This window comes from Natator depressus, chromosome 1 (genome assembly GCF_965152275.1).
Source record: "Natator depressus isolate rNatDep1 chromosome 1, rNatDep2.hap1, whole genome shotgun sequence".
NCBI lineage: Eukaryota > Metazoa > Chordata > Testudines > Cheloniidae > Natator > Natator depressus.
In genome coordinates this window covers 291,510,687-291,536,222 of record NC_134234.1, presented here as the reverse complement: position 1 = coordinate 291,536,222, position 25,536 = coordinate 291,510,687, and the positions used below count along the sequence as shown (strand labels likewise).

Genomic DNA, 25,536 nt, shown 5'->3' with positions numbered 1-25,536 from the left:
CTATTTACCTCACTGGGATTTGGCTTCCACTTTTTAAAGGATTCCTTTTTATCTCTCACTGCTTCTTTTACATGGTTGTTAAGCCACGGTGGCTCTTTTATAGTACTTTTATTATATTTTTTAATTTGGGATATACATTTAAGTTGAGCCTCTATTATGGTGCCTTTCAAAAGTGTCCATGCAGCTTGCACGGATTTCAAGGTTGCATATGATACCTGGACTTACACAAATTTTTAACTGTCCTGGGACCCCACCTTCTCCTGGGATCCTTCCTTTGCCCACCCACACAGTGCTGATGTGTTTTTTTGTTTGTCTATCTCCTCAGCATGTTGTTTTTTAATAAAAGAATTGTTTTGGTTTGAAAGTAATCTTTATTCCATTAATTGAAAGCAAACAGAGCCCTGCAAAGCAACAGGCAGTTTTCTTAAACCTTCATAGTGCATCGTCTGCACCAATCACAATCACCTCCTAGCATTACAGGCACTGCACTCCCAAGCATAGCAACAAGTATTAGTGCTTTCAGCTTCAAATTGCTGCCTCAAGGCATCCCTGGTCCTTATGGCTCCGCTCTGCGCCCAACTAATAGCCTTGGTCTCTGGCTGTTGAAATTCAGCCTCCAGGCGCTGAGCCTCAGTGGTCCAGCCCTGAGTGAAGCTTTCACCCTTCCCCTCACAAATATTATGGAGCGTATAGCTTGCGGCTATAAGCATAGGAATATTGTCATTGGCCAGGTCCAGCCTCCCATATAGGCAGCACCAGTGGGCCTTTAAACGGCCAAAAGCACACTCAACAGTCATTCAGCACTTGCTCAGCCTATTGTTGAACCGCTCCTTGCTGCTGTCAAGGTGCCTCATCTATAGCTTTATAAGCCACGGCATTAAGGGGTAGGCAGGGTCTCCCAGGATCACAATGGGCATTTCGACTTCCCCTACGGTGATCATCTGGTCCGGGAAGAAAGTCCCTGCTTGCAGCTTCCTGAACAAGCCAGTGTTCCGAAACATGCGTGAGTCATGCACCTTTCCTGACCAGCCTGCGTTAATATCGGTGAAACGCCCACGGTAATCTACAAGCACCTGGAGAACCATAGAAAAATACCCCTTCCGATTAATGTACTCGGTAGCTAGGTGGTCTCGTGCCAGAATTGGAATATGCATGCCACCTATCGCCTCTCCGCAGTTAGGGAAGCCCATTTGTGCAAAGCCATCCACAATATCACACACGTTGCCCAGAGTCACGGTCTTTTGGAGCAGGATGCGATTAATGGCCCGGCACTCTTCCGTCAACACGAGTCCAATGGTCGACTTTCTCACTCCAAACTGGTTAGTGACTGATCAGTAGCAGTCTGGAGTAGCCAGCTTCCACAGTTCAATCGCCTTGTGCTTCTCCAACGACAGGTCAGCTCTCATTCTCGTGTCCTTGTGCCACAGGGCTGGGACGAGCTCATCACACAGTCCCATGAATGTGGCTTTCCTCATCCGAAAGTTCTGCAGCCACTGCTAGTCATCCCAGAGGTGCATGACGATGTGATCCCACCACTCAGTGCTTGTTTCCCGAGCCCAAAAACAGTGTTCCGCTGTGGTCAGCACCTCCGTGAATGCCAAAGCAATCTTGTGTCGTAGATACTACTCGTGGCGAGATCAATGTCAAACTCCTCTTGCCTTTGTAGTTGAAGGTATAACTCCACTGCCACTCGTGACGTGTTAGTGAGAGTGAGCAGCATATTGGTCAACAGTGTGGGATCCATTTTTGCAGACCAAAGAGGCAGAGCGTGCAGTACACAAACCATTGAAAGATGGCACCAAATGTGGACGGAAGCACAGGGATTGCTGCGATATGAATCAATGCATCACGCGGCATTGGGACAGGACCCAGGATGCCCTGGGACCCCCTCCGCCTTCCCACAACTCTTAGCGGCAGAAGAGGAAGAGATGCTCTGTGGGATAGCTGCCCAGAGTGCACCACTTCGAATACCGATGCAAGTGCCACAAGTGTGAACATGCTATTGCACAGGTAGCTGACAGTGTGAACACACAACAGCAGTTTCCCTTCTGCAGTCTCTGAGTGGCGCTGTAACTGACGGCGATGTAACTCTGCCAGTGTAGACATACTCCCACACTTCTGTGAATATTGCTGATAGCATCAGGATTAAGAAGAGAAATTTCCTTCGAATGAAAAACCTTTTTGTTCCCAGCAGTATAAAGTTTGAATTTGCTCTAATCTGGTCTGTCTCTTTAATTTCAATAATTCAAGATGTTCAAATGAGAGGTAAAACTCCTGTGTCAAAGTGCCCAGTGTGATATTTGGAGGCATTGTTCAGCGTGAGATGTCATCTTTCAAATGTGACATAAAACTGAGCTGCTGGCCTGTCATAGAAACTTACTGAATATTTGTATAAAGCACTTTAGATGTGTTTAGTGTGCAAACCCTTCCTCAATCCAGGTAAACATAACAAATCATAGCATTTTCAAGAGGGTAGGGGTGTGAACCTTAGTATCATGGTCACAGTCTAGTTTGGGTAATTATGCTGTGTACCAAAAATTCTCCTATAATTAATCTGGCTATAACAATTTTCGTTTCTTGTCCTAAATTGTTTCCTGGGTTTTGCTCTGTGATGATAAAGCTGTTGCATTTCACCTAAGAGACAGCTATATTTTAGTAGTGAATTAAGTGATTCCTATATATTTTATTAGCTTATGAGCTTGATCCTGCATATCCTTGATCATATGATTAATCTTGACTGTAGTCGGACTAGCCACACAGTAAAGGTTTGCAGATCAGGCCCTTAATTTGTAAAGTACTTTGAATTCCTTGTGGTGGAATAGGAATAGGTCTCAGATCCTGTTGGTTGATTGTGGATGGAGTACCTTTGGTGTCTTGGAAGGATGGCAGGAAGACTACTTTAAAGCAGCTGTAATATATTGAACATTATACGTTTCAGCTCTGGAGTGAAGAATGTACCATTATTTATACAGAGATCATCTTTAAGATGCAATAGTAACTGACATGAATGGGAAGAGGATTTTTTTCAAGGGATGGAATGGTGATAAACACATCCATAACCATTTGTGAATATTTTAAAGATGCGGAAGAGAAAACAAATGTGTTTTTAAAGGAAACATCACACTTTAGAAATTCAGTTTTACTTTTTATTCTGTTCTCAGTTTTGGAAGGATATTGTCGAGGATAATGAAGTACGTGACCTCATTTCTGACCGAAACAAATCTCAAGGTGAGATGTCTTGAATAAACTGATTAGATAAGTTCTGGTAAATATAGAAAAGGAATAGCTAAAGTTGATTTTTTTCTTTTGTAGATGTTCCATCAGAAGAATGGATATGGGAATCCTTATTTCATCCACCTCGCAAGTTGGGCATTAATGATATTGAAGGGCAGCGGGTACTTCAGATTGCAGTGATATTACGAAATCTTTCTTTTGAGGAGGGAAACGTTAAACTTTTGGCAGCTAATCGTACCTGTCTTCGGTTCCTGCTACTCTCTGCTCATAGTCATTTTATTTCTCTAAGACAATTGGGGCTTGACACACTAGGAAATATTGCAGCAGAGGTAAATATACTTTGGAGAAGGTGCTACTTTAGTATTAAGTAGCTTGACTGATGTCTTAAATTTAATTATTTTTTGTGTGTTTATTTGAAGTAGTAGTGAATAAGTGCTTTGAATTTGCAAATAATAGATTTCAACAGAATGCACGAGGCTAGGAATCAGATGTAGAGTGGGGCCCCCAATTTGCCTAAGCACAGACATGTGAGGGAATGGAGTTGTGTGGGGGCATGTGATCCTTCAAATCATCTATGATTTTCAATTGAAATTCCAGGGCACCGGGGAATTACTTTAAAAATGAAAAATATTCATACAGGTTATACTTTATAAATCATAACTCCACTATGACAGTACAAGAATTCCTGTGTCACCAGATAATAGGTATCAGTACACTGGTTATAATAATGAGTATGAGAAAACCAGGGGGACTTTGGGAAGGTCACATACACATGGGTATATCATCAGTGAGGGAGACTTTTTCTTTTTAAAGATATTTAGATGTAAGAAGAAACAGTAACAGGCCAACTCAATCCATTTTATGGCATTATACACCACTGATAAATATAAAGTTTGATATTGTGTATATATTGAAATCCTGTAATGAGTAAATAGCAGGGAAGGAGACACTGTAGTGCTCAGCTACTGATAGAACTCTGACTAGGATGGTGTTTTCATGGATATCTGCGTGGTCCTGGTGTGTGTGGGAGGGCCTTTGAGAGTGCAGTAGTGGTGGTAGTAGTAGCAGAATTTATCATAGTGCCTAGGGACCCAAGCCATGGACCAGGACCCCATTGTACTAGGTGTTGTACAAACAGGACAAAGGATGGTGAAAGCCGCAGGGGGAAATTCATCCCTAATCACTGCTACTATTTCTCAGGGCTCAGGAAAACATTCATATCCATCCTGATGACAGCCTAGGAATTCAGTTATTTTCCTTACTGTAAAGACTCAAAGAACAAAGAGAAGTTCAGAGCCTCTTCCCAAATACTTCAGAAGAGAAAAGGGTTAATGCAATTTAAAAAATAATAATAAAGAATTCTAGGCATTTAAAGCACAGTCTTACGTGCTCACACAAGTGACAACATATTCCAACATATAAAGACTTTTGAGCATTGAATTTGGTATGCAAATTTAAGAACTGTAACTATTATGACTGTATGTACAACGTGGACTGCAGCTTAAATAATGTTTTTTCCCTTCTCTCAGCTTCTGTTGGACCCTGTTGATTTCAAAACTACTCATCTAATGTTTCACACTGTTACAAAATGCCTAATGGCAAGGGATAGATTCTTAAAAATGAGAGGTAAGGTCTTAGACTGCTAATTTTTTGTAAACAGTTAAGAGAATGATTTTTGGCTGTTTAATACTGTTCTATATTTGTTTTTCAGGCATGGAAATCTTGGGGAATCTTTGTAAAGCTGAAGATAATGGTGTATTAATTTGTGAATATGTGGATCAAGAATCCTACAAAGAGATAATATGTCATCTCACTTTACCAGATGTGCTGCTTGTAATCTCAGCACTCGAAGTGCTATACATGCTCACAGAAATGGGAGAAGTGGCCTGCACAAAGATTGCTAAAGTAGACAAGAGCATAGGTGAGGAAGAAGCAAAACAAAATCTCATATTAGTTTATTTGTTGAGGAAAAAGAATTGACACAGTGTCACATTCAGGGATTCAAAAATTTTACTTTGTCAGAGTTTAGAGAATGTATGTGTTTGTACAGTAACTCCTCACTTAACATTGTAGTTATGTTTCTGAAAAATGTGACTTTAAGTGAAATGGTGTTAAGTGAATCCAATTTCCCCATAAGAATGAATGTAAATAGCGGGGTTAGGTTCCAGGGAAATTTTTTTTTTTTTGCTGTACAGTACAGTACAGCACGGTACTATAGTTGGAAGGTGCCCCCGTCTTACCCCACACAGGCACAGCCCACTGGCACTGGAGACAATGAGGCAGGCAAGGAGGCTGAAGGTGCTGTAGACTAGGAGAAGCACGTTGTGCAGCAGCAGTGGCAGCTTCCCCTACTTTGCAAGCACTGGGGGGAAGAAGGGGGGGCTCAACCCTCATCCCGCCCATTTCACCCCTTCCCCCAAGCCCCGACTCTTAACCCGCCTCTTCTTCCCACCCCACTCCCCCTTTACTCCGCACACGGTGTCCTCACTCCTTCACCCTCCCTCCCCTGCCTCCTGCCCGCGGCAGTCAGCTGGCTTGTGGCATTCAGGAGGGAGCGGGGAGGAGCGAGGACATGGCGTGCAGGCTCCCGCTCCCTCCCCTGCCTCCTGCCTGTGCTCCTTCCCCCTCCCTCCTGAACGCCGCAAGCCAGCTGATTGTCGCTGGCAGGAGACGGGGGGAGGAGGGGGAAGGTGCTGATCTGCGTGGTCTGCCGGCTGGTGGGAGGCGCTGTGGGAGGGGCGTAGGGGAGCTGATAGCGGGGCTGCCAGCTGTGTACAAAGCAGGCAGCCAAACGACGTTATAGCAAAGCATTGCACAACTTTAAATGGGGCATGTTCAGTAATGGAGCAGGGACATAAGATCAAAACAATGTTAAGCGAGAGGACGTTAAGTGGGGAGTTACTGTATATTATGTGCATATTGTTGCCGCATATTTACATAACTGAATTTTTATTTTCTCAGAGTATTAATGAAAATAGAGACCAAAGCAGGTCAGGATTTTGCATTATATATCGGCTTTATATGCCATGAAAAATATTATGTAGAAATCCACAGAAATATGTGAGGGTTTGTTTTTCTTTCAGTAAGTGTCAGGTTTAATTCAAATCAGTGTGTTCAGTACCAAACACTCATATTCGTTTTGTTGTAATATCGTTATTGGTTTTGCATTTAATGTTTTAGATACATTAGTATGTCTGGTTTCTATGGACATCCAGATGTTTGGACCTGATGCACTTACTGCTGTAAAACTCATTGAACATCAGAGCTCCAACCATCAAGTATCTGAAATCAGGCCACAGGCGGTGGAGCATGTTTCCTCACAGGCCCATGCAACAGCTGTCCCAGGTTAGTGCTATTGTAGGAGAACATCCTTTTGTATTTCTGTAGAACATTCTTTATAGCATATGTGACTATCCATCTGTTTTTCTATCTGTAGCTATATAATTGCGTGCATGTGTATAGTCATATAGCTGTGTGTAATTTAATGATTTACTTGTGCTTCAATATGTCAAATCAGACATGCATATTTTTAGTATTGTTGCTGGCAAAATGGATGTTAAGTTAATCTTTTTCTTTTTCTAATTGAATAAATATTTGGAACAATATTGGTCATTACATGAAAACACTCTGAAGTAACATGGAAAGAGTCTTAACATTTTTCAACGCTGTCAGTCTTGAAAATGTACACAATGAATATGTTACACATTTTTATCTAAAATTAACCTGTTCATTTGCATGTCAACAAAATATCTACAACTCACAGAGAGGTAGCAAGTCCATTTTGTGTTATATTCTGTGTGACTAGTAAGTAGGTGGCAGTATGTAAAATATGTTCTCAGTTAGTGTTTGGGTCAAATTCTAGGAAAATGGGCTACCAGATCTAATGGAATCATAGAAATGAAGTTTGAAAAAAATTCTCATGACTGCATTGAAGCCACTAAACATTTCATTTGTGATGTGAGCCAAAGTTTAACACCTGCAATTAAAACTTAAAGGAAAGTTCATCCTTTGTTGAGGTCATTAGAACCTCAGAATGTACTTGATATTGTTTAGTTGTAGAAATCTATTTTCAGAGCGAAATCCTGGCCCCATTGAAGTGAATGATAAAGCACTCTTTGACTTTAGTAGGGTCAAAACTGCACTCTAGATATTTGGTATCTTTTGACGCACACACACAGGGTTTTTAACAAGACATTTTTTTGTTAAATTCATATACAAAATTACATTCTGCTGACCTATGTGGTTCCTCTTACAGCAAGTATAGGAGAAAAATGTCTAAATCAGTGCTTTTCACAAGTATACATTGCATATCAAGAAAGTTATGGGCATGGTTGGATCATGGCATCTACAGTGACTCATCCAATCCAAATGTAAATGTCACTCTCATTAATTAAACCACTGATAATACAATCAAGCGTGTACTTGCTGGTCCTAGTCCTGCTGCCCTCACTCCCATAACTTCAGTGAAAGTAAAACCTGCAGGATTTGGCTCATACTGGAGACCCAAGAGTCAAGTGCTTTCAGCCATTTGAAAAGTGTAGATCTTTTGAAATAACTAATACACATCTTGACATAAGTTGCTGCTTTTAAAAAAATAATAATTTTTTTAAAAATGTTCAAATTTAAAAACTCCCTCCTCCCCTGCCAAAAAAATCCAACTCCATTACCACCCCCCCCAGTTTTTCCCCCTCAGTACTTAAAGTACCACTTTTTAAAGGCCCATACTGCCTTTGTGTGGTTCCCGGAAGCTCCTAAAGGGTGTAAACCTGAGACATGTTGGTGAGCTGCAACTCCCATTCAAGTCAGGGTCAGACTCAAAGACTCTAATACTTCCGTTTCATTTCTGTGACTAAATATAAACTTAAGTTTTTTCCTAGTATTTTTTCCCTTTCCCTCTTGGACTTAATAGACATTGTGGTTTGTTGGATTACCCACTCATTCAGAACCTTTCTCAGTTAATCAGATTCTTCTTCTCAAAACCATTTTTTATAAAACATTGCAGTTCACAGTGACTTGACTCCAGAAAAGTATGAGCCATAAAATCTTGACAAATTTTTTGCTAGCTGATTGAAGGCCTTGCCCACGTTAGAGAATTTTGCTTAGATATGACTACATTGGTGTAGTTAGACAGGAGCAAACTCCAAATATAGATGTGCTGCACCTCTGTAAAGCAGGTTACTGGAATAAATTGTATTAATCATATAAGTAGTGTAAGCATTCATGTACAACTTTACTTTTTAGTTACTGCTTTTTTATTTAATGGAACATGTTTGACTCTAATAGGACTACACTGAAATACCTGCATGATACTGAACCAGGTGACCTAGCGGTTTGGGTTGAAAGAGTTAAATTAATGTGGAAAGCATTGAAGGATGAGATAATTATATCCCAGTATCAGTCACATTTTCATTCTACAAAATAATAATTTCCCACTGCAAACTAAAATCTTAGTATTTGTGTTACTCACAAAACATATCTTAAGGCAGCATTAGTAGTTGTTTTACATTTCATTCTGTAGTCCTCTTTTCCCATGATTTGTAACTTTTTCAAAAGTTTGCCCTTTGGTGAAAACTTTCCAAGTTTGGTCTGCTCTTGAAGGTGTTTCTTTGTTTTGTTTTTAAGTTAACTTGAGCAGCTGATCCAATTTTAAGTGGTTGCAAGTTGCTTGCCTACTTTTAAAGAACAACTGAGACTTTTATGTGTTCAGAAAACTTGAAAGCATTTTTATTTAAAAGTTCAAACATAATCCTCAACGAGGAATGTGATTTTAATATTTGGAAAAAAATTAGTTCAGAAATACTAAACTTACTACTATTTTGAAAATGGTGCCCTGAGCATGTTTTAGCATTTTCTTTAAGCAAAGAAGTGCTTGCGCACATGGTGCATGAGCGCACATCCCCCCTCACCTCGGATGCACATAAACTGAAAAATAGATTAAGGGAAAGTAGTTGGGAAAACCTTATTTGTTCCCAGACCATCTCAGTATTCTGAATAATGATAGGGAATACTACAGCTAAGGGACCACCATTGAGAATGACATGCCCCTGATCGTTTGCATCAGCTGCATGATTCCTACTAATCATAAATGGGAGTGCTAGACAGGAAGATAGAGACTTACGGTAGCTAGGTCCTAGCATGTTTAAAGATCTTTAAAGATTCGTGCCAAGACCTTGAAGCAGATATAGAACTCTGTGTAGACCTATTGCAGGTCAGTGATCACCAGTGTAACACAGGTTTACAGGACTGCCTGTGAACTGGCCGTATGGGCAGGCCGCTGCATCTTGCAGTAGTTGCAGCTTCTGTGTGGCCTTTGTGGTCAAATCATTGCAGTAGTTCAGCACAGAGATGATGATGGCATGGATCACCAGGGCTAGGTCTCCTATTTGAAAGTGTAATTCATTTTTTATAAAGAGAATTAAGTAACATGGCAGGATTTAACACCCTTGGACAAGAGTGCATTGCTATTCTGTTGAAGCATCTTGATGTCATATGCTTGAATCTTGCATAAAGATGTAGTCAATTTTTATTGCTTTAAGGTCAACTCAAGTTGGTTCTGATTAGTTCCACCCTGGGATATAAGCTGCTAGAATATTTGTGCAGGCAGGAAGAATTGAGGAGGTAAGACAGAGGGGTCAACCAAGCTTGAGAAAAAGCAATATTTTCTTCTTTGAGTGATTGTCTATATGTATGTGTCTGTATGTTGGTGCTCATGTGCCTCATGAACTTGAGATCAGAAGTATTTGGCCATCAGTGTCAATGGATCTGCACCTGGCCTCATACCCTTGACATATCCTCCTCCCGGGGAAGAAGGGTGAAGTGGACCAACTTGTTTCTCAGTTCCTTCTTACTGTCCATGGCTCTGGTGGTTCCTATTACTTCATTCCATCCTATCATAAAACCAGTTTCAAGCCAGGTGTGCAAGTCATGGTTTATACTAGTGCAGTACATTTAGACTAGCAGTTTGCACTAATACAGTTACACTAGTGGCTAAAAACCTTGCTGGAGATGTGTCCTCACACACATCTCATTACATCTTTGAAACAACTTGGCATGCATTTAAACAGAGTTGATTTAAAGCAAATCTGATCATTCAGTAATAAATAAGCTATTGCCTTTTAAGACATGGATGTGGGGAGTTCTTAAAATGTATGTAGTTATACTTTGTGTCTATGAATCTCTCAGTAGATGTAAGTAATTAATTAATCCTAACATTTAATTTTGTCAAAATGAACTTCTTTGGGGGAAGAGTGAGGGGAGAGATCTCTCAAAAATACAAAACAAATTTCAAATCTAATTTGAAACCACTGAACTTCAGATGATCCTTTGTGTTGCCTGAGATGTTCAGTTTTATAGGAAGAATCATCATTATGTGTCAGCAAATTTATCTTTTTATTTCCTTTTCCACAGCATCAAGAGCAGCACAGCATGTTGCTCCACCACCAGGAATAGTAGAAATAGACAGTGAGAAATTTGCATGCCAGTGGTAAGTATACAGTTCCATTCAAATACTTTCTTGAGGAAGAAGGAAAAACAACACAAAATATTAGCCACTTGACATGATACTTCAAACTAGTTGTTTTCTCTTTTTTAGAATATAATTTAATTCAATTACAAATCTAGTCTTGCTGTAAAACTGTAGAGCAGCATTATATAACTGAACAGTATTTTCATCTTGTGCTACTGTAGCTATACAAGAAAGTGTTTCTCAAATTTTGAAACTAGATTTCTGGAAGGCTGGGATTTCATCAGTGGGAGACTCAAACAAACCAGGGAAGATGAAAGACCTTTTTTTCCTCTGACCCCCCGCCCCATACTTGGTTTAATATTTTTACTAGTTATAATGTATGTTTGTACATCCAATAGTCTAAAGAATTGATCCCCAACTCGTAGCTCTCAAGTAGGACTAGGGTGATTCCTCAAACTGGTGTTGACCTATACTTGTGTCTGCTCAAATTCTAAGTCTTTGGGTTGATCAGTTCCCGAAACTCTTCCACTTCCAACACTCCCCGTTTCCCTTGCTGGGAATGATATGGGTTAATACATTCACAAGATGGATCTAGTTATTGAATTGATTCAGATATTCATCTATACACAAATGTCTTTGCAGTGAAGTGGGGAGCATTTTACAAGAAGCAGAATGGTTCTACACTGAAAGTCTGTCATTTCACTTACAAGTTAAGCAAAGATTTTGACTGCACAGGAGTAGTTCTGTTGTAGATCCTAGCTGGTCAACTGAGTTGCCTCCTCTGCCCCTGCCTGTAGTTAGACACTTATATTGTGCTCTGTGTGAGGTATCATTAATATGAGTTATTACTAGTTGATGCTAACATATGATGAGACTCTGAGCTTAGATACTACAGTGATATAGTTAATATAGAAAACCTCAGATAGAAGTTTTTAGCTAGAAAATAGCAGCTAGTATTTGAAATCTTCATAATCCAAAATAAGTGGAATCTGCGTATTCCTCCTCTCAAACTGCGTATTCCTCCTCTCAAACCTGCTTCTTCAGAAGCCCATTGTATACAGCTATGAATTCTACAGGTTATATTTATACTATACTCTTTCTGCCTGGGAATTAGACAGTAGAGCAGTCCCACTGAGATATGAAGTAATAATGCACAAACAGTGAGCAATCAGTCTCCCCTGCTTCCCATGCTGCTGTTCTGCCAACCTCCTATCCTAGGAAAGGAAGAAAAGAAGTCACTGAAATCTTTCTGGCCCCCAAAACCAAAAAGGAATGATGCAGAATAGTCTCTCTTGCATTCAAGCAGGCAGGAATGGGCAATTAAATCGGAGAAAGATTCCACAGATGCCACCTCTTATTCAGCAGTAGCCAGGATTTGGGGAACAGGAAAAACAATATTTTGGTGGAAGAAGTAGAAAAAGGCAACAGAATCACTGTGCTATGCTGCAGTTGTGTAACACCATCAGATGACAAAATGTAATTAAACAAATCTTACAACGCAATGTCAGAATGATCTGTAGTGGTTATTTTTTGTCTGATTCTGTGCTAGGTAACAAAGTGCTTTGTACTCTATAGTTATTTTTCTTTTTCTGAATTCTAAATGGAAATGAACCAAAAGATATAAAACAACAGGTGGCCCTGTACACAAGCCTAAAATATAATACTAACCATGATATTTTTTCCAATGTTTTTCTTGGAGTTGAAGAATGGGAAATAGCTTTAATGCAAACACAGTTGAAAGAGACTAACATGGAGCGGTTTTTACCCCTGTAAAATCTCTTAGTAAGTTTTTGTCACTGTCTCTTACTGAGAGAAGTTGGAAGGTAGTAAGTCATAATGAAAGAATTTAGAAATATTGCTATCACTTGGAAGCAGCAGAAGGACATGCTAAAGAGGGGCAATGTATTAAAACTAATATCCCTAATATTATAAGCCAACTGGGCCGGAATAAGGATCCCCTGCAAGGTAAGTGCACATCATGGTCTAATCACCAACTCCCAAATCAAGATTATGAGATACAGAACATCTTCTCTGACATTCATTGGTCACAGTGATACTGGTGTGTGTCATGGGAGACTGACACTGTTTTTAATGACAATCTGGTTAGAGAAAGCAGGAATATTGATTTTTTTTTCATAATATCTATGCATTATTACACAGAATGTGGATTCAATTTTTGTAACTATAGTAAAAGTTTGGCAAAAAAAAAAAAAAGGCATAATGTTTACTGGTGTAGTATTCTAAGTTCCCTGTAAGGTGTGAGGCTGCACAGCCACGCAGCAGCCTATTTAGCACCGTGCAGGCACTCAAGGAACCCGCTTGGGGACCTGCCGCGGGAGGGGCGCCCCTCCCCCAGCACCCCACCTAGTCTGGTCTCCAACCTGCTGCGACCGGGGCACAGGGTGCCCCTTCCACAGCCCCAGCTCTGCTGTGGTATGACCGGAGTAGCCCGGACCCAGCCACAGACAGGGTGCCCAGACCTACTGGGGCGGCGCAGCCCCAGGTGCAGCCAAGGCAGCACAGCCCTGGCCCAGACCTGCTCTGTGAGGAGCACCTATCCTGCAGCCCCAACCCCAGAGCTGCCGCAGCGGGGAGAGGCGCCTCTCCCCCACAGCCCAGGTGCTGCTGCTGCCGGGGGAGAGAGCTGTGGGGAGTCCTCTCTCCCCACCGTAGATCCTGAGCACCCTCCTGCACCGCAAACCCCTCATCCCGGGCCCCACTCCAGAGCCCACACCCCCAGGCGGAGCCCCCCGCCGGAGCCCTCACACCCCAACCTTCTGCCCCAGCCCTGAGCCCCTCATCCCCAGCCCCACCCCAGAGCCTGCACTCCCCAGCCGGAACCCTCACACCCCTACACCCCAACACTCTGCCCCAGCCCTGAGCCCCTGATCCCTGGCCCCACCCCAGAGCCCGCACCTCCAGCCGGAGCCCTCACCCCCATCACATGAATTTTGTTATGTGCACCAATATGAAGGTGATATGTCACACATCACCTCCGTATTGGTGCACATGACAAAATTCATTCTGCACATGGGTAGGAAAAATTTGGGGGGCATAGCCTGGTTGTATTGGCTATGAAAGAAGACAACACTAAATTCTCTCATCTGCTTTCTTTCTCTTTAGAATTTCCAGTTACATTCTGGTTATAGTACTTTTAGATGATGCTAAACAATAGAGAACACGGTGTGTTTTTTCAAATCCTACAGGTGATATAGATTGTACTGCTGACAGTTTAAAAAATATATTGATACTCTTTGAGCCTGCATGGCAGTGCAGATATTTTGGTGTTCTGTAGAGAGTTGTTGCTGTCTCCATTTGCTGTCAGAAAGGAACTATTTCCCAACTTTCTGAGCTGGCATAGAGGATCTCAAAGAAATAAAAATTACCAGTTAAGGAAAATATCCTTTTTTTTTTTTTTGGTTGGCTGTGCTTTTGTGGAGGTCCTTCAGGAACCACACATTGCTTCGCTCCCTGGGAATTTATTGATATTGCCTGGAGCATTGGCCAGAGCCGGTTGTTCGAGGACAACATGAGGCCTTCACCCTGCTTGCCTCCAGGGATGAATGTTCTGCCTCTGTAGCACTCCTATTCCCCTATGATCCTGGTAGTTCAGGGTAAGGTTGTTACTATATCTCTGATTTTCCTGTGTATTGCACTACATCTAGATTAGCAGATCAGTCTGAAAAACTTATTTTGACTTGTAAGGTCAGCAAATTTTTGATGGAAACCTTTGATAGAGAATGAGTATGCAGTGCTAAAGTATATCTGACTTTTGATCTAAAGTTTAAAAGATATAGTTTGAAGCCTTTAAATTTATAATTTATTTAACTGATAGACACAGTTGGGTGGGGTGAGCAGATGATTAAGGATTATATGGCAGTGAGGAACTGAGCTGTTAATTTCCAGATATTCTAACATTTGTGGGTTATATGTAGTTTTTTTTTTTTTCTTTTTTTTAAAGTTGTAGAATTTTGTAGAGAATATATAAAGTTGTTCTGGGGACTTCATTGAAACACATTTTCAATCTGAAATTTTCTCAGATAAGTTTTTGGTTTTTGAATATGTTACTAAGTCTTGCATATTATATATGTAAATATTAATCTCAACAGGATGTTATGTGATCGATTTTTGCCATGTATCTTTGTGCTTTTCCTTGTATTAACTTTGGGCATTGAGGTTTACATCGTGAAAGACAAAATTACGTTGTATTGAGGAGGTGTTTGATAGGAGAGTGCATTAAAATGCTGTTTTCAATATTTTAAATTAGCAGTGTTGTTACTGATTGTCCAAAATCCTTTACTCAGCCAGACAGTAGCGTTTCAACCCTTTAAAAAGTAATGTCCATGTTGCAGTGTGTTTCATCATTTATTTTTCTTTCTTCATTTTTAGGTTGAATGCACATTTTGAGGTGAATTCAGATTGCTCAGTCTCTCGAGCGGAAATGTACTCTGAATACCTCTCAACCTGCAGTAAATTAGCTCGAGGTGGAATCCTAACATCAACTGGATTTTATAAATGTCTTCGGTAAGGTGAAAAGTCTATAGAAGAATAAACAGAAGATTGTGGATGCCTAATGCTAATCTGCAACTTCAGACTTCTTTAGGGAAATACCTACTCTGAAATGAGTTTTAAAGACTGCTCTGATCTGTTAGCATTTGGAATTTTAAGTAAAAAAAAAAAAAAAAAAAAAAAAAAAGTTTGATAGTTCAATGCAATTATTTTGTTCTTTGTAAAGACTTTGTTAGCGCTTGCTGTATGTGTTTGGCCATATATTTCTTCCACTTTTAGCTTTTGGGGGTTACAGTTTTCATTTCTCTTGTCCATTGGAAATGCTAATTCTGGTGAACCTCTCAGTCCCCAAGGAGGTAGTCTTCTAAAAAAAGCATCTGAGCATCTCACTCTGGTGAGAAGACACATGACAGGCTGCATCTCTGCAGAAACAGATGCTGTCACGAAATATTAGCCATTGGAAAATACTCTTCTGTATGAAAAATAGAATGGGGACTTCCCATGCCCATTCCTTCTCTTTTTGGCAGAGGTTGAACCCTAACTGACTAACAGTAGTATCCTGGATCTAGATTTTGCAGTTAGGTACTCAATGAAGTATTTGACTTCTTAGTTTTTGTATATATGTTTGTCTTTGTCCTCTCTACGTACAGAACAGAGTCAATGTGCTAAAAATAAAAAGAAAGAGGGAAAAAAATAACACTGTGAAAGGACTGAATTTTTGTTATGTATATAGCTGTATGTTTGTGTTTGGCAGAACTGTCTTTCCAAATCACACAGTGAAGAGAGTAGAGGATCCAAATAACAACGGGCAGGCACATATACACGTAGTAGGAGTTAAAAGGAGAGCTATACCACTTCCCATTCAGATGTACTATCAGCAACAACCAACTTCTGCTACCCCTGTCGTCCGGGTTGATTCTATTCCTGATGTATCTCCGTCCCCTTCACCAGCAGGTTCTTTATCTTTTACATTATATTTTATGTGGCAGCCATTTTTGTTGCTTCTGAAACTATAGTAAAACAAACTTCAGTGAAAAGAAGTTTTGAGAAACTAGTTGTTTAATTTTTTTGTTTAATGCTTTATAGTGTTGGATGATAGTGTTACTAAGTAGTGTCTGGGTAGATACTGCCTAGCATTTGACACCTAATCCCTAAATTTGCAAGTCACCAGACAAGCCACTCTTATGTCCACCACTAATCCAGACATGCTATAGCTGAGTTTAGAAACGACTTCACTTGGCTGTAATGATCATTTCAAATTTGGGATTTTTGATTCTTTATATTTGTGTGTTTTGCTTTGAGGTGTGGGGGTGGGACTGTTTTGGTTTGGTTTGGATTTTTGCATTCAGACTTCTGATTTTTTTTATTTTATTTGGGTCAACAGGAATCCCACATGGACCACAAAGTGTAGGAAACCATTTTCAGAGGACCCCAGTTAACAACCAGTCTTCAAATCTGACAGCAACACAGATGTCTTTTCCAATTCAAGGTGTTCACACTGTGGCACAGACTGTTTCTAGAATTCCACAAAATCCTTCAGTTCACACACAGCAACAACAAAATGCTACCGTGACTGTCATTCAGAATAAAACTCCAATTTCCTGTGAGGTAGTCAAGGCCACAGTAATACAGAGCTCGGTTTCCCAATCTGCAGTTCCTGTTACTATTGCTGTAGGTGGAGCAGCACAAGCTTCTAATCAAAATCACAGCAGTGCAGGACCACAACCATCTGTTGCTGTTGTCAGTTCTCAGACATTGCTTCACCACCAACCTGTAATTCAACAACAGTCTCCACTACATGCAGTGGTACCAGGACAGATACCTTCAGGCACTCCTGTTACGGTAATTCAACAAGCTGTACCTCAGGGTCATATATTTGGCAGAGTACAGAACCTACCAGCATGCACTTCAGCAGTTTCACAGGGTCAACAGTTAATCACTACATCGTCACAACCTTTGCAAACTTCATCTCAGCAGCCCTCTGCTGGTAACCAGCAACAAGACACAGTCATCATAGCACCCCAACAATATGTCACAACCTCTGCATCCAATATTGTTTCTGCCACTACAGTACAGAATTTCCAAGTTGCAGCTGGGCAGGTGGTTACTATTGCTGGTGTCCAAAATCCACAAACTTCTAGGGTAGGGTTTCAGAATATTGCTCCAAAGCCTCTACCTTCTCAGCAAGTCCCACCTACAGTGGTACAGCAACCCATGCAGCAGCAGCCGCCACCATCCCAACAAAGTGTAGTGATTGTAAGCCAGCCAGCTCAGCAAGGTCAAACTTATGCACCAGCCATTCACCAAATTGTGCTAACTAATCCAGCTTCTCTTCCAACTGGGCAAACTGTCCAGTTGACTGGACAACCAAACATAACTCCATCTTCCTCACCGTCTCCTGGACCAGTTACAAATAACCAGGTTCCTACAGTAATGTCATCTCCATCTACTACTCAGTCACAAGGACCCCCTCCTACTGTCAGCCAGATGCTTTCCGTGAAGAGGCAGCAACAGCAGCAACATTCACCCGCGCCATCACAACAACAGGTACAAGTACAAGTCCAGCAACAACAACCGGTACAAATGCAAGTTCAGCCACAGCAAGCTAATGCAGGAGTTGGTCAGCCTTCGTCTGGAGAATCTAGTCTGATAAAACAGCTGCTTCTTCCAAAACGAGGCCCTTCAACTCCTGGTGGTAAGCTTATACTCCCAGCTCCACAGATTCCTCCACCTAACAACGCAAGAGCCCCTAGCCCTCAGGTGGTTTATCAGGTGGCCAATAACCAAGCACCAAGTTTTGGAGTTCAAGGACAGTCTCCAGCTCAGCAGCTATTAGTTGGACAGCAAAATGTTCAGCTGGTCCAGAGCGCAATCCAGCCCCAAGGGGCAGTACAAACAGTACCCATTTCTAATCTACAAATATTGCCAGGCCAGTTGATCTCAAATAGCCCAGCAACCATTTTCCAAGGGACTTCTGGCAACCAGGTTACCATAACAGTTGTGCCAAATACTAGTTTTGCTACTGCAACTGTGAGTCAGGGAAATACAACTCAGCTCATTGCTCCAGCAGGAATCTCAATGAGTGGAACACAGACAGGAGTTGGGCTTCAGGTGCAAACACTTCCAACTACTCAAGCACCTCCAGCTGGACAATCACCATGTGCTGCTGCTCCTCCATTCAAAGGTGATAAAATAATTTGCCAAAAGGAGGAAGAAGCAAAGGAAGCAACAGGTTTACACGTTCATGAACGTAAAATTGAAGTTATGGAAAATCCCTCTTGCCGAAGAGGAGCTGCGAACACCAGTAATGGGGATGCAAAGGAAAATGATATGCAGGTGGGAAGTCTTTTAAATGGGAGAAAGTATAATGACTCCAGTCTACCTCCTTCTAACTCAGGGAAAACTCAAAATGAGGCCAATCAGTGCTCACAAGTCAGTAACGGGCCATCATTAGAATTGGGTGAGAATGGAGCTCCTGGAAAGCAGAACTTTGAACAAATGGACACACAGGAAATTAAAAGTGATTTGAAGAAGCCCCTAGTTAATGGAATCTGTGATTTTGATAAAGGAGATGGTTCTCATTTGAGCAAAAACATTCCAAATCACAAAACTTCCAATCATGTAGGAAATGGTGAGATCTCTCCAGTGGAACAAGGGAATTCAGATGTCATGCAGCAAGAGACTGCCAAAGGTGATCAAGGGGAAAGGATTTCTAATGGACCTGTATTAACTTTCAGTAGTTCACCTGTTGTAAGCGGTACACAGGAAGCTGCAAAACTGTTAACCCAGCAACTTAGTGGTACCAACACTGATTTACCTAATGGACCTTTAGCTTCAAGTTTGAATTCAGATGTGCCTCAGCAACGCCCAAGTGTAGTTGTCTCACCACAATCTACAGCCTCTGTTATACAGGGGCATCAAATCATAGCAGTTCCACACTCAGGACCTAGAGTGTCCCAGTCTACCCTGTCATCTGAAGTTCGGTCTACTAATGGCACAGCAGAATGCAAAACTGTAAAAAGGCCAGCGGAGGATAATGATAGGGAAACTGTTCCAGGAATTCCAAATAAAGTAGGAGTTAGAATTGTTACAATCAGTGACCCCAACAATGCAGGTTGCAGTGCAACTATGGTTGCTGTGCCAGCTGGGGCGGATCCAAGCACTGTAGCTAAAGTAGCAATAGAAAGCGCTGTTCAGCAAAAGCAGCAGCATCCAGCAACATATATACAAAGCATGGTCACACAGGTAGGTTAAGCAAACTTTTTGTGTTTATTTTACCAAATATGGTTTGTAAAAGAAACAGATATGTCAAAATGTAAATTTGCTATTCAGATATTATCCCCCTTGTGGGATTTCAAATCTTCATAAAATCGTTGTTAGTGTGCTCCTACTTAAGCTGTTCTGATACTTCTCATTCTGTTTTTGATGCCAGTTATAGTAGTATAGTTTAAATTTATTTAAAAGGATTAAAGTCTAACAAATTTCAACTTGATTATGGATCAAGGGAAAACCCCTTGTGTTTACTTTTCTGTTATTTAATTGCTTTGTTATTTTGAAGGTTAAAAATAGTCCTTTGTATTTTAGAATCTTAAAATTATTTGTTTTATCATTTCTTGCTCTCAGAGTTGTCCATATCTTGCCTCCTCACTTAGAATAGGTGTTCTATTAGGTGGCAGTCTCTACTTTTGTGTAGTGTTTTATATTTTGTTCTTACACATTTTGTTAGTAGCTCACATAAGTATATTTCTGAGGAGTGAATTTCAAATTATTTCTGTATAGATATTATAAAATGTCTCAGTTGCTTATACTTCTACCACTGTCTTCGAGCTTACTGAAAAAAGTTAAAGTTTTTGGGTTTGGAAATCCGTAAAGGATAATAAATGTTTCAGTTTAAGTTTACTCCAGTCAGTAGAAAATCGTGTTTGTCCATTGGTCAAAAAGGATGCTGTTTCTTTCCACCATAGGTTCTGATTCTGCGGTCCTATCTGATGGACTCTACACAGGCATAATAATCTGTTGCATGGATCAGGTTGGAGGATAGGGGTCTTAGTTTCTTTTTGAGATTAAACTTTATTTACCTTTATAAGTGCAAGCTTCCTCGTACCTCACCACCAGTGTAGGCTATAGTATGTGTCCATTCTTAATATGACATTTAGCACCTACTGTACTATTGTATATAGGAGTATTCCAGTTTGCACATCTCAGTACCATTTTCCAGGAAAATTCCTGATTATATTCAAAATTCTTACATTCTCTAGTTATTTTAGCACAGCATATGGTCAGAAAATCCCTTAATTTCATGTATGGAGAATTCATTTTAAGAAACTGTTTCATATTCTGAATTAGAGCAAAAGAGATATTCACTAATATGAGGGTGATAAGAGGAAGACAGATTGTGGAAAGAGAGGGAAAAATCAGAGAAATCTTTGTTTGGGTTAGTGTTCTTAGGCATTGAGTTAATAAACTTTTTTTTTACTTGATACTCGTTCATTTTTAGTATTTAGTAGATGTAGACTTATGGACACAAACAGAGCTATAACTAGAATCCACTTAAGCGGATACCTGCTTAATCAGGGTGGTACTCCTGCACTGTCATCAAGTTAGACTTTTACTGAAATCTGTCTGATGCCTTAACTCTTTAGACAAGAAATCTCTTTGGTAATGATGAATAATTTTCTTTTAACTGTGAGAATACTTTGTGAAAATTTTGCAAATCTAAATGAAAATCAAATATGTATATTATTCTGATTGACACATGATCTTTGATTTGAATAAAAGTTGTTTGACGACAAAAGAAAATTGCCAATGTGCAGCATAAGGGTTCACCAGATTTTGGTAAGTAATATCTTTTCCCCAAAATGGATACATTAGCTATGCATTGCTTAGAGTACAGAGTGTGGGTGGTTTTTGGTGTTTGTGCAGTTTGGGGGTTTTGGGGTTTTTTAATTTTTTTTGTTTTGTTTTGTTTTTTTGAGTACCCTCATTAAAGATCCGATGAATACAGAAAATGTTGAACTGTCTTATCAAGGATTGACCTGATTGTTTTTAACTAAAATAATTGACTGTGAATATTTGTGCTCTAGACACATAGCTGATCCGAATTAGAGAATGTTTCTCAGAACTGTTAATAGACAGTCATTCTTTCAGATTGTTGAGGAAGAGAGTGAGAGAAAAATATGTATGATTTTTTTCCCATTTGAAATATATTACCAGTGGTTCTGCCATACTACTGCTATACACTTTAAAAAAAAAAAACAAAAAAAAAACCCCCATCCTTTTTTTGAGGTAGTTTTTATTCTTCTGCCTCATTCTTAAGGCTAATATTTCATCATGGATATTTTTAGTAAAAGTCATGGGCAATAATGAAAAATTCCCAGAAGCCCGTGACCTGTCCCTGAATTTTACTAAAAATATCCATGACAAAATGGGGAGCCTGGGCAGCTCCAGGGGCCCTCTCTGCTGGCGGCTCTGAGTTGCAGGGAGCACAGCCTCCTGGGGCAGCAGGGGAGCGACCAGGAGCTCTGGGGGTCCCCCGGCACCCACGGAGATGGAGAGCTCTGGGGGCCCACCCTGCCACCCGTGGAGGTGGCTGGGAGGTGCGGGGATCCCCCCTGCCACCCATGGAGGTAGAGAGCTGCTGGGGGTCCCCCCTGCCGCTCGGGGTGGCTAGGAACTCTGGGGGTCCCCCTGGGTAACACGGAGGCGGAGAGCTGCGGGGTCCCCACTGCTGCCCATGCGGTGGCCAGGAGCTGCGGGGGGGGGGTCTGCCTGCTGGCACTGGCTGAGGTCACGGAAGTCTTTGGAAGTCACGCATTTCGTGACCTCTGTGACTAAATCGCAGCCTTACCCTTTCTCATTCCCCCATTATTCCCTACTGCATTTCTCCAACTTTCCACAGAATCATGCTGCCAACCGCCTTTGTCAAGTGAGATAAAGGAACACACAAAACTTCCACTGAAGCTTCTATTAGTTAGTTTGGTCGATAAACAAAGAAACTCAAAAGATGATTTGCTAAAAAGAGGCTAAAATAGGGAAAGAACACATTAAAAATTACTTAGACAAGTTAGATATCTTCAAGTCACCAGGGCCTGATGAAATACATCCTAGCATACTCAAGAAGGTGACTGAAGATCTCTGAGCCATTAGTGATTATCTTTGAAAAGTCTTGGAAGATGAGATTCCAGAGCATTGAAAAAGGGCAAATATAGTGCCCATCCATAAAAAGGGAAATAAGGACAACCCGGGGAATTACAGACCAGTCAGCTTAACTTCTGTACCCAGAAAGATAATGGACCAAATAATTAAGCAATCAATTTGCAAACACCTAGAAGATGATAAGGTGATAGGTAACAGTCCACATGGGTTTGTCAAGAACAAATTGTGTCAAACCAACCAAATAGCTTTCTTTTACATGGTAATAAGCATTGTGGATAGCGGGAAAGCGTTAAGACGTGGTATATCTTGACTTTAGTAAGGGTTTTGATACTGTTGCACATGACCTCATAAACAAACTTGGGAAATACAAACTAGATGGAGCTAATATAAGGTGGGTGCATAACTGTTGGGAAAACTGTTCCCAGAGAGTAGTTATCAGTGGTTCACAGTCAAACTGGAAGGGCATATCTAGTGGGGTCCCACAGGGATCAGTTTTGGGTCTGGTTCTGTTCAATATCGTCAGTGATTTAGATAATGGCATAGAGAGTACACTTATAAAGTTTGTGGACACCACAAGCTGGGAAGGGTTGCAAGTGCTTCGGAGGACAGGATTCAAATTCAAAATGATGTGGACAAACTGGAGAAATGGTCTGAAGTAAATAGGATGAAATTCAATAAGGACAAATGCAAAGTATTCCACTTAAGAAGGAACAGTCAGTTGCACGCATACTAAATGGGAAATGATTGCCTAGGAAGGAGTACTGCAGAACGGGATCTAGGGGACAGAGTAGATCACAAGCTAAATATGAGTCAACATTGTAACACTGTTACAAAAAAAGCAAACATTATTCCGGGATGTATTAGCAGAAGTGTTGTAAGCAAGACACAAGAAGTAATTCGTCCGTTCTACTCCGCACTGATTAGGCCTCAACTGGAGTACTGTGTCCAGTTCTGGGTGCCTCATTTCAGGAAAGATGGGGACAAATTGGAAAAAGTCCAGAGAAGAGTAACAAAAATGATTACAGAAAACATGACCTATGAAGGAGAAGTGGAAAAGCGGCATGATCTATGAAGCAGCATTACCTATGAAGGAGAAGTGGAAAGCGGTACGGGCCACAGGGACATGCTGGCCGCCGCTTCCTGCAGCTCCGATTGGCCGGGAATGGTGAACCGCGGCCACTGGGAGCTGCGGGGAGCTGTGCCTGCGGACAGTCAATGTAAACAAAATGTCTCGCGGCCTGCCAGCAGATTACCCTGATGGGCTGCATGCCGAAGGTTGACGACCCCTATTCTAGGCTTTACAGTGACACACAGAGTGACAATCCTGGAATCTTATTATATAGATATAGGATTTGATTTTGTATTTAAATATCGTGTTTATTGGATTGTCTCAAACAGGCGCGTGTGACACACATGTCATTGCTTAAAGGTGTTTATCTCTATTTGCATCTGCATTTAGCCAGTCCTAGGTGTAGCCTGAAGGGTGGAGGGAGCTGGCATCTTACTTTGGTGGCTTTCTCTCCCTTTATTTACATGTTTTCTGTTTATGGGTTGTTACTTCCCTGAGGCATTGTGCTGGACTGGTGCATGAAGAAGGAAAAAGAAATGAGTAATTACTTACGGCTTTTTTTTTTTTTCCAAGCTCCCACAAAACATTTGTTGAACATAACCAAGTTAGTTTGTCCCAATTGGCTTTATAGAATGCTCTAATGTCATGTCAGATGCCTGGATGGGAGAAAATTACACTTAATTACCTATGTGGCTTTTTAAAAAAATCAGTCCCTCCCTCACCATCATCACTCCCTCATAAACAGACACTTCCATTTTTCTTAAGGCAGCCCACTTATAGCATCCTTGAGTGGGAAGCAGTCTGCTAAAATTGTGAGCAGGAGTATAAACATTGGCTCCAATCTTCCATTGATCAGTAGGCTGAGTTTCCATGCACCAGAAAGCAGGTGCATAGCCCCAGGAGACATAATTCATTCCTATCCACAGAGCAAATGAACTGCTCAGCTGGAGCTACTAAAATACAGAAGCTCTTCATTTGGTTGTCATTCACTCCTGATGCAATTAGATTTGAACTTCAATAATCTACTATCATTAAAGAGGACATTTATTTTAATGCCTGTCCCCCTACCCAACCCCTCCCTCATACCCCCCAAAATCCTGCTGTTTTTATTTTCCACATGTGAGCTACCTGTGATAAACATCATATTTTGAGAACATTGAGTACATAAGGTGAAATTTTCAAAAGCGCTAAGTAACTTAGGCTCCTAAGTCCTATGACTTTGTCTGGTAAATGACGGAAATGTTTTTGAAAATTTTGCTCATATTAACTATTCACTGCACAAGTAGTGGTACACACAAACACACACACGTGTGACAATCACAACATGCATGTGTGTATGTGTGTATCTATATATTATTAGGGAGCAGAAGTATAGAGTAAGGACCTGATCTTGAAAATAGCTCTGCATGAGAACAGGGGTCCCCCATACGGAGCTGCATGAAGGACTGGGCCTCAATTATTATAACTCAATAGATCATGTATTCCATTTTGTAAAATTTAATCGTTACCGGTTTTACCAGTTCACTGTGTACCAGCTGTTTTGTTTTTTCCTTACCTTTATTTTGTCTATACTGTATTTTAGCCACTGTGCTAATGCACTGGTATTAACCATGATTTGCACTCATGCAACTTGCTCCAGCTAACTTACTCCAGCTGACTGTTCTGTTGACACACAACATCTAAAGGATTTGCACTTGTGTAGCTGCGCTGGTGGCTCAAAACCCAGTATAGACCCTTTGACTAGAGTAGTCATTTTAAAAGTGAGGTGTTTCGGTAGGGTAGACTGCTGAATTTTGTAGAGGCCGGGTCCTTTGTGTTTGTGCTTACATTTTATCTAAAACTGAAATTTAAAGGATAGTAGGAGGCATTATTTCGAAAATGGTATTTACAGTTTTAACAGAGTTGCCTGAGGTTGGGAGGTTGATTACATTGAAATATGAGACATGGATTGCAACATGAATTAAAAGAATATAATGCTTTATATGCAGTGTGGTTGTAGCTGTGTTGGTCCCAGGATATTAGAAAAAGAGCTCTGTAAGCTCAAAAACTTGTCTCTTTCACCAACAGAAGTTGGTCCAATCAAAAATATTACCTCATCCACCTT

At 40.9% G+C, this 25,536-nt stretch overlaps 1 protein-coding gene across 1 annotated transcript in view; it reads left to right on the top strand.

Moving 5' to 3' along the window:
* The window catches only part of ARID2 (AT-rich interaction domain 2), a 167,990-nt gene that overhangs the window by 89,710 nt on the left and 52,744 nt on the right, over positions 1-25,536 (top strand). The window contains exons 7-15 of the mRNA XM_074942169.1: positions 3,162-3,228; positions 3,313-3,563; positions 4,764-4,860; positions 4,946-5,155; positions 6,415-6,579; positions 10,642-10,717; positions 15,089-15,223; positions 15,963-16,162; positions 16,593-19,453. Coding sequence (XP_074798270.1) covers positions 3,162-3,228; positions 3,313-3,563; positions 4,764-4,860; positions 4,946-5,155; positions 6,415-6,579; positions 10,642-10,717; positions 15,089-15,223; positions 15,963-16,162; positions 16,593-19,453 — 4,062 coding nt within the window. The remainder of the gene's footprint in view (positions 1-3,161; positions 3,229-3,312; positions 3,564-4,763; positions 4,861-4,945; positions 5,156-6,414; positions 6,580-10,641; positions 10,718-15,088; positions 15,224-15,962; positions 16,163-16,592; positions 19,454-25,536) is intronic.